This window comes from Sabethes cyaneus, chromosome 3 (assembly GCF_943734655.1).
Source record: "Sabethes cyaneus chromosome 3, idSabCyanKW18_F2, whole genome shotgun sequence".
Lineage (NCBI taxonomy): Eukaryota > Metazoa > Arthropoda > Insecta > Diptera > Culicidae > Sabethes > Sabethes cyaneus.
This window is the reverse complement of record NC_071355.1, coordinates 95,261,997-95,272,060: the sequence shown is the minus strand read 5'-3', so window position 1 is coordinate 95,272,060 and position 10,064 is coordinate 95,261,997. Positions and strand designations below refer to the sequence as shown.

The 10,064-nt window shown below is 40.1% G+C and overlaps 1 protein-coding gene across 1 annotated transcript; it reads right to left on the bottom strand.

Annotated features, from left to right (window-relative positions):
• Positions 1–488: 488 nt before the first annotated feature.
• Positions 489–7,029, bottom strand: LOC128741353 (transmembrane emp24 domain-containing protein eca). The gene is made up of 4 exons (XM_053837125.1): positions 6,756–7,029; positions 6,566–6,697; positions 6,276–6,511; positions 489–675 (listed from the first exon to the last, which is right to left on the bottom strand). Exons 1-4 carry the CDS (start codon positions 6,883–6,885, stop codon positions 526–528), a joined length of 648 nt encoding a protein of 215 aa, XP_053693100.1. The 5' UTR covers positions 6,886–7,029; the 3' UTR covers positions 489–525.
• Positions 7,030–10,064: the final 3,035 nt, after the last annotated feature.

The window sequence follows — 10,064 nt, the reverse complement described above, 5'->3', positions numbered from 1 at the left end:
GAAGAAGAAAACGAAAACAATCAATCTGTCACTGAGTTGACTCCTCTCTCTCAGGTGTGGGTGTGTAGGCTGGGGGCACGCTCACTTCGCCGTCAACCTGAGCGTTCCTATTCCCGATGATAATCTTGATGTCCTGTGGTGAACAACTATCGTAAGTTGCTTCCATCTGCGCAGAGCGCTTCATTGTTGTCGCGTTTGCCTTCGTGTTGACAGTGTAGGTCTATGATCGTGCAGTCAACATACACACCCAGATCACGCAGGATCGTAATAGAAAATCGTATAATGCCAATTTTACATTAGAATTGCATGATTTGAGTATAATAAAACAAAGTGAACAATAAATTATTTTGTAGTGCGTGTCCTCATATACAACTAAATCGTACGTTGAGATCGTTGAGATGTGGCTTGTTTCAAAAACTACTGTATAGAATGTCAGATAGAATTGCAATATCCTGGAATGGGCTTTCTATAAATTCAATAGAAATCTGTTTTTAAATAGAACATTTTATTCACTCATATACTCTATTAAACCAATTTTTTTGCTTCGAAGAAGCTCTTCAAATGTTTCATTTGCCATAGTCCCATGATGACAAGAACTATAGTTTGCGCTATTGACCACCATAAAACGCGTGTGTTAGTGCTGTCACTGGTTTGCCTGAATCGTTCTTCGCGATACTGAAAAAAAAGTTACAATTATTCAGTATGTAGTGTACAGTATACAATTCAGTATGTAATTTTATATTCCTGTATAGTATTCTATAATTTTTCGTATAAGAAAATGTCTGAACCACATTTTTAAGTTAACATAAAAATGAATTTTCCAGAAATCAAACCTTGTTATAAAAGTGAAAGTATGGTAAAATTTTAGAGAATGAGGCTTATCGTTATGGAGATTTAATCCAGCACTGCTACAAATAAAGATATTAGTGTATGCATAAATTTAATATTAATATCCCCAGGCAGTCGACTGCATTATAAAAGAACACTATGTGGACGACATGTTAACGAGCACAGAGACCGAAGCGGAAACAGTAGAGTTAGCCAAGACGTGCGATATATTCATGCCCAAGGATGATTCGAAATCCGCAATTGGTTAACGAATTCATCAACGGTTTCGAAACACTTAGGCGAAGAGCTGAAAAAGCGTGAACCTTTTAACAGCTACCGAGAAAATGCTCGGTATGTACTGGCGCACAGAGACCTTTACTTTCAAGCTTTCACCAAAGCACGACCAAGAGCTTCTTTATGATAACAGAAATCCTACGAAACGGGAATTCTTATGACCGTATATGATCCTCTAGGTCTGATGTCGAATTTCCTCACGTTTCTCAAAATTTTGCTGTAAGAAATCTGGCGTGCTGGAATGGGCTGGGACGAGGAAATACCATTCGATTCGTTGGAAAAAATGATGCAATGGATACAACTACTCCCCAAAGTTGAAGAGATCAACGTTCCTCGATGCTACCCGCCGATCACCTCGGTCAACAAGAGAAACTTGATCCAGCTGCACGTGTTTGTACAAGCGAGCGAGAATGGATTTGCCGCTGTCGGATATCTCCGGTTCGAACAAAATGGAGTGTCCCCATTGAAATACGTATTTATTCCGCGTTTGGAATAGTTGTCCGCTGTTATTGGAGCTCGTCTGGCGAATACGATCAAAGAGTCTCACCGTATCAAAACATCGGAGATATTTTTGGACTGACTCACGAAACGTAATGTGCTGGCTAAAATCGGATCATCGACGATATAGTCCATTCGTAGCGGGCAGGGTCGGAGAAATTCTTGAGACAACGGAGCTCAGTGAATGGAACTGGCTATCGACGAAGTTGAACATGGCAGATGAAGGCACCAAATGGACGAAACTTCCCGACCTGTCACCATCGAGTCGTTGGTTCCATGGACCAGATTTTATGTGAAAACCGAATACTGAATGGTCTTTGGACAACAGAGATCCTGGAACTACTACCGAAGAGTTACGTGCGAATGTTCTACATTATACGTCTTATGATCCATCCATGTATTTGTGACGATCGTTTCTCTAAATGGAAGCGGCTACTACGAGCAGTAGCCTATGCTCTTCGCTTCCCAGCTAACATTCGTTTAAAAAGAACGAAAATGCCTATAGACTACGGTCCACTGTCTCAAGAAGAACTTAGAGCTGATGAAAATGTTATATACCAGCAAGCTCAGTTAGAAGGTTATCCAGAAGAAGTAAAGATTATGTGAGAAACCAAACCGACGCCGGCAGGGTGTACATGCCTGCTCCAAAAGCATAGCATTTTATATAAATTATACCCTTCAATTGAGTTACGGTATATTACGAATGCAAGGACGGATCGCAAATTGCCTATTCATAAATGAAGCAGCCAAGCATCCTATACTACTTCCCAAATCAAATCACGTCACAGACTTGATTATCGCCGATTTTCACACAGAATACCATCACGTAAACCATGAAACGACCCTGAACGAACTACGGCAAAAATATTACATACCACAGCTTTGTACGGTATACAATAGACTCCGTCGTAATTGTAAACGTTGTAAGATCTTAAGTGCTAAACCACAACCGCCTGGGATGGCTGATTTACCTAACTGTCGTCTTGCTGCGTATTCTCAGCCATTCTCGTATGCAGGTATAGACTACTTTGGACCGCTCAAAGTAGTAGTCGGCAGGCACATAGAAAAATGCTGAGGTGTTCTCTTTACCTGTTTGACAATCCGAGCTACACACCTGGAGATTGCTCATTCGCTATCTACTAACTCCTGCATACTCGCCATACGCAATTTTATTGTTAGAAGGGGTGCTCCAATCGAATTTATCAGCGATCAAGATACACACTTTATTGGCGCCAGTCGTGAACTAAAGGAGGCGTTGCATATCGTCGATCAAAATAGAGGCATGGCAGAGTTTAAGGACCCAAACACGAAATCCTCCGGCCGCATCGCATTTTGGGGGGAGCTGGGAGCGCTTAGTTCAATCGGTAAAAAAAGGTTCTGAACCAAGTGAAGCCCGCACGACTCCCCACAGATCAGCTCCTTAGAAGCATGTTAAGCGGGATAGAAATAATGATTAATTCAAGACTATTAACGCACATACCACTCGATAATGAAAATGCTGCTTAACCCCGAATGACTTTCTACTGGGTTCCTCAAACGGTAGTAAACCACCAATTGCTTTCAACCAAGAACCGCAGAACCTAAATAACTCATAGAAAATGTCGCAGCTCTACGCTGATCAGTGCTGGAAACGATGGCTCGCAGAGTACCTGCCCACGATAACGCGTCGATCAAAGTGGTTCCAGCCAGCAAAACCTCTCAACATTAGTGACGTAGCCTTGATAGCAGACAGCAAACTTCCTAGAAACTGTTGGCCACTAGGGCGTGTGCTAGCAGTAGTTGTTGGCCACACTGGCCATGAGCGCACCTACCGTAAGTCTTATACTTTGTCCGATACACACTGACAGGTATCCGTCATAGTTCGGTTAACAGAAAGTAAAAAACAAAACAAACTGAAACACTTACAGAGCAAGTCTAAATTGTTATCTTAGCTAAAAATTTAAATTAGTGGTATTTACGAGTATTCTTAAAACTAACCTTTACTAGTATACTACTAAACTTAAAAACTATCTTAATATAGATTGACCTGGTAAGCCGAAATGAGTTAAAATAGCTTATATACTTAGAAACAATCATACAAACTAGGTTACCTATATTTACAGTGTTAGCACCAGCATCGAAGCTTACAGTGAATATATTAATCTATATCTAAACTTAATTTACGGATCCAACGGAGCAAACTAAACGTGAGTTAACAAATAGAACTAATTTATATCTATTAATTCGAATTATTTGCTAACCTTAAACCAGTTAAAATAGTATGCATAATATGTTATTTTTGTATTAATAATCCTGCAGGAAAATTATATTCACCTACAACCGGAATATTTGTTTTCTTTACACCCGGTCGGAGAATAATAATTTTGGAAGTTGTTCCCCGTTGATACTACATTCAACAGTAGTACTTTCCAAGGACGGACAGATACGTCGAGCAGATTGCTTCAGAGGACTGTAATCAAGATAGCAGTGTTGGACGTCAATTCCAATGGGAGTAAGTCGCATCAATGACCACGACCTACTGGGGGGACTGTCACACTCTGCTGGACGACCGTCCCTCATCTGGGAGCTCTGTCGTGTGGAATCGGCGACGCCTTACCGTCACTGTCACTGATTGTCAGTATCATCGCTCAGGTAAAATGATAATGATAATATCCGGTCAAACCATACTAAGAAAGATTGCGATAATACAGTGAGGTGAATAATTTGCTTGGTTACAATTTATATATAAAAAATTGATTATGAAAGTTTCTATCTATTTAATGATTAGATCTAAAGATCGCTATAAGAGATCCTTACCACAACTTCTTATATTAAAATTTATAACTATTAAATATTGGCAGGTAAAAGGTGATAATCATAAATATTTCTCTAGCAAACCTTAAAACAATTTCAGCAAATATCGCCATCAAAATTTAATATTATCCTATTCTAAAACATTTGTAGACACTAAACGTGAGTAGTATTAACTATTTACACTGTTTATCTAAATTGCTAAATACGATAAAAGGATGAATTATGTTATAAATCTTATACGCAAATATGGATATCTATTTCTCCGTGTTCTAAGGTATTTTTTAACTCCCCTATACGCCGGAATAAAGAGGCTAAGAAATTGGAAAATCGTCTCTCATTGTTGCGCGGCAACAGGGTATCTACCCATGACAGCAATCGCCGCCATCCGACCCTTATCGGTTACCCAGTTTACGCCGCTCCGGAGGACCCGGTAGGGGTCCGCGATAATGGCAGTATCACGAGCCCGTCTCGGCTGCCGTTTGCCAAAGCAAATCCTGTGTCGCTGGGTTATGGCCTTCACCGGCCGCCATAGCTGGTCTGGATCAACTGAATCGTATGCTACTTTGTAATCAATAAAGATGTGATGCCTGGGTACGTACTCCGGCATTTCTGCAACATTTGTCGGATGGTAAAAACCGGTTGTCTAGTTGCGCGAGCCTCCATGAAGCCTGTCCGGTAACTCCCAACGAAACTCTGCGCTACCGGTGACAGCCCGCGTACCAGGAACTGGGAGAGTACCTTGTCGGCGGCGTTTACCAACGTTATACCGCGATAGTAGCAGTAGTCGAGCCTATTACCCTTTTTGTAAATGGGACAAACCACTCCTTCCATCCATTCCTCCGGTAGCGTCTCTTCCTTCCAAATCGGAACGGTTCAATTACAGGGTTAGTACAACGATTCTACTGACTCTAGGCCCAGCAAAAATTCGTACATACAACGACTGGCTTTTTATGGTTACTTGGGTAGACCAGCATCGTACCTCGAAGCTAACTGGGCGGCCCTTGTTACGACTAAATTTTTTGAAATTCCATTCCAACCCACTTTCGCGTAGGCACAACAAAATCGAGGTAAAGGTTATATAATTAAGCAAATCTGGCCCAAACATAGAAATCCAACAAAAAAAATGAGTTTCTTATTGGTTTGTTCCGGTGATGTTGTAATATTGAAATATTTAGTATTGCCTTGCAGCACATAAGTTGGACAGAGTATTAATAATGTGTGTATCCGTACCCTTATTTGGTTTCTACTTCTGGACAACTAGATTTCATGTAGACAAAGTCATTGGCGGTACAGGGGGGGCTAAGCCCTACCTAGAAAACATTTAGCCCCCCTATAGAAAGATCAACTCAGTGTTTTAATTTATAAAAAATCAATAGTTAAATAACTATAGGTAAGAAAAACATCAGAGTAATTTTTATTTGCATCAATGTTACAAAATCACGGGCATTAATGTGATTTAATTTAATATGTCGACAAAATAAAACGGTCGAAAAAATTCCGGGGGCTAGAAATGACTTAAGAACGCCTATTTGTCATAAAAAAGGTTCAAATAAAGAATAATTACTGGCCTGATTTTTGAATAGGATTCTCTTCGCGTCTCCTCTCTTACGTCTATTACGACGCTGCTAATACACTTGACGACATCTATTTCGCATGATATGATTGTTGGTATCATAGGCTAACTAATCGTTAAGAAAAATTGCATTGAAATGCATTTATGCAGCCGTAATAGACGTAAGAGAGGGGATCTAAAAAGAATCTCTCATTTGCAGTTAGGACCTAGGACCTATTCAAAAATCAGGCGAGTTCCTAAGCAATAAACCAGTTTACAACATAATTATTAATGATGAAAGTATACGAACCCGCTGATAATTTTGTTCCTTGGTAATTTGGTCGACTTGATCCAATAATTGTCGAATGCGCAATTGCAGCTCAGTAAGCTTTTCTTTCTGAGCCACGTTTGCATAATCAATTGCATGCTCGCCAACTTGAATATCAAGATGTACCCGTAATTGGGATCCGCTAAACCAAGCTGTGCTATTTGAATACATGCAGATTACATGCTCTCCGGGGGTGTGTGAAGTAAAAGATATTCGACCTTCAAACAAAAACTTTGTTTATAATCATTATTTCCAGTTTACTTATTTTTTACCTTCAGAGCTGTATACTCGAGAAAGAATAGTTTTATCGTCTGGATCTTTGACTTCAACATGCATTCCGATTCCTGGTGATGATGGCATAAATCCTCCGCTTCTGGGGTCATACAATTCTACTTTGTAATTGACTGGAAGAGACAATTAAAAACTAATTTCTTCCTTAGATGTACTATAATATCTCTATACCTATAACAGTCGTCTCATCGGGAATTTCCTCTATAAAACATTTACGTTCGGTTTCTCCAATATGAAAATAAAGAGCGTTGGAAAATTGCACCGCAAGCAGAGCAAAAAGGATACTATATCGCAGTAGCATGTTTGCAATTATCGTAATTTTGTATAATGCAGTTATCAATTTTTTTTAGAAAACGGGAACACCAAGGTAGACACGTCAATAAAAATTATTCGAGTTGACCGCAGGACCGCACACCGCACCAAGCACCAACCATCAGTTGACAGCAGGAAGGGATGTCAGTTCTCCGAACAAAGTCTGATGTTGCAACCGCAGCGTTGCCAAGTAGCCGGAATTATATACAATGTGATATATACGGGTGTGGCCACGAGGTAAATCACTTCCTGCATAAATCTAGATAGAATTAACAAAATGGCGAATGTCGCAAAACGGGTGAGAGTTATTTTTTGCTGAACCAGCATAGGAAAATCAACCCTCACTCGGTTTGCTTACGCTTGCGATATTCGCCCTTTTGTGAACCATTTCGCGAAATTTTTAACCTTTTAGTTAAAATTTGACAGTTCGATGGTTATTTCTTCTCGAGTGGTTAAAATCAGTTCAGAATGCGAACCCCATTTCATATTTGACAGATTGATAGTTGTTTTACTCAATGAGAGCATATATAAGGTGAGGATGAAGATATGGTTCTATAACAACGAATTCCAGGTCAGTCCAGGTTCACGGAGCGAAAAAGCTCCAGTTTGTTTCAAACAAAATGATTGTTGTTTTAAGCCTCAATAAAATATTTTTATATTGCCCCTTTTATGGCTATTTAGACTACCGTGATAATCATTTAATGCAACGTACCACATTTTGCACTGTTAATCTGATACTAGAGCGGCTTTCAGTTTAATCTACTAATGTGTTTGACTTCTTTTTCCTTCTTCCCCTTCTTTTTCTCTTCATTTTCTTTGAGCGAAATCGTGTGCGAGATTCGACTGTGATAATCGTGTAAATCGGAGTAGTCTAACTAGGGGCAAATGTCGCAATAACAACCTGAAAATATTGTTGTTTCCAAAAGAGATTCTGTTTGAATCAAGTAAATAACAGTTTTGAATTAAAAGTAAAGTATTTTCAATTTTGAAGTTGACATTGATGTAACAATAAATATTTTCATTTCAATCATACATTTCAGTTTGAAACAAAACGAAATTTTTGTTTGTGCGTAAAACAACCATAAATATGGTTGAAACTACATTTTTATTCTCCGTGTTGGAATTGGATGAATTTTTGGTATTCATTTGCTCCTATTTGATAGATAAAATGTATCTCATTTCATTTAGGGTTGAATAAAATACATTGGTGAAAAAAAATTCAAGGAAAAATCAGTGAAACACATCGAAGCTCTTTCCTCACCTGTGTCATATCTTCTCATTGGCTCTCAGAAGCGAACCATCGAACTGCCAAAACTAACCATGCTCCCGCAAAAACAAAAACGCTAATAGACTATAGACTAAATCAAGGTGACGTCATCTGGCAGATACTGGCGCCCTTGTTTACAAACAGACCGCAGAGTCCAAAAAAGTTTCAGCCGTTTAAACGGCAAGTTTGTTATTTAAACCGAGTTTAAACAGCATTGGGACTAAATTTAAAAGCCTTATGCCTGTAAAATGTTAAAATACACGCTACATTCCCTATAAACGGAAAAGAAAGTTTTCCAAAATGTAAACAAGGGCGCCACTATCTGTCAATTGACGGTATGATGATTTGGTCTATAGTTACTATATATATAGTTCGGCGGATAGAAAACCAGGCGAATTGGCAACTCTGATTTTTGAAATTGAATTTGAAATTATGGAGAAATGTGCAGGTTTTTACGGAAAATAATCGCTAGTGGGTGTTGAAAATGACTAGTTCTATGAAAATAAAGTGTGTTTATTAACATTAGTCCCACAATTCGAATTTTGAAAAACGTTTGGCTCCGCTTTTGACGTTTATTTGGCTCCCGATTTTTGTATCCGCCGAACTATATATATAGTAACTATATAATAGACCAAATCATCATACCGTCAACTGACAGATACTGGCGCCCTTGTTTACATTTTGGAAAATTTTCCTTTTCGTTTATAGCAAATGTAGCGTGTGTTTTACCATTTTACAGGCATTATGGCTTTTTAAATTCAGTCCTAATGCAGTTTAAACTCGGTTTAAACAACAAACTTGCCGATTAAACAGCTGAAACTTTTTTGGACTCTGCGGTCTGTTTGTAAACAAGGGCGCCAGTATCTGCCAGATGACGTCACCTTGATTTGGTCTATTCACGCTTAGACAGGGCTACTCAGTGTCTGAGTTGAAACTACTCATTATTAAACCGTTGTATGGAGCTGTCAAAAAATGAGTAGAATTGAATGTTGTCACTGTGCAAAAACTACTCAAAATTGATTTTTCCGCTATCAGTTTTTTTTTCGCAAAAATTTGTAGCTGGTTCGCCGTGGTTTTTCGTGTGTTTATGTTTTTTGTGCAAAAATGGAAAAATTTAGGCAAGTCAAGTGCAATTGTGTATTTTTTACGACTGTGCCAGCGGTAGCCGATACGGAAAAAGGTACTGATCAAGTCTTCTTCTTCTTCAGCAGCATAGAGCCGGGGTGGCTCGTGCTGTTTCAAGCACTCGTCTCCATTCAACTCGGTCTTGGGCCACTCGTCGCCAATTTCCTAGTCGTCTCAGAAGTCGCAAATCGCTCTCGACCTGGTCGAGCCATCGTGCACGTTCGGCCCCCCTGTTCCTGGTGCCGGTGGGGTTGTTGAAGAGGACTATTTTCGTCGCACAGTCGTCCGGCATCCTTACGACGTGTCCGGCCCACCGTAGCCTGCTAACTTTCGCTAGATGTACGATGGGAGTCTCCCCAAGCAGTGCCTGTAGCTCGTGATTCATACGCCTCCGCCACTCTCCGCTTTCAGTTTGTACTCCGCCAAATATCGTCCGCAGCACTTTCCGCTCAAACACGGCAAGGGCGCGTATGTCCTCCGTAAGCAGCGTCACGGCTTCAAGTCCATAAAGAACTACTGGTCTAATAATGGTTTTGTACATTGTTAGCTTCGTGCGGCGGCGTATGCTTCCTGATCGTAGCGTTCTACGAAGGGCAAAGTAGGCCCGATTTCCCGCTTGGATGCGCCGCTGGATCTCCTTACTAGTGTTGTTGTCCGCGGTCACCAGCGATCCCAAATACACGAACTCTTCTACCACTTCTAGTTCGTCGCCGTCAACGGTTACCGTCCGTGGGAGGCGCACATTTGTTTCCTTTGAGCCTCTTCCTTTCATGTAT

What these genes read in the sequence shown, in the direction of transcription:
- LOC128741353 (XM_053837125.1), bottom strand. Translation starts at nt 6,885, where the DNA reads ATGCTACTGCGATATAGTATCCTTTTTGCTCTGCTTGCGGTGCAATTT. An exon ending in CGATGAGACGACTGTTATAG is followed by an intron (nt 6,698 to 6,755) that starts GTATAGAGATAT and finishes TGTCTCTTCCAG; the next exon opens with TCAATTACAAAGTAGAATTG. An exon ending in TCGAGTATACAGCTCTGAAG is followed by an intron (nt 6,512 to 6,565) that starts GTAAAAAATAAG and finishes TTTTGTTTGAAG; the next exon opens with GTCGAATATCTTTTACTTCA.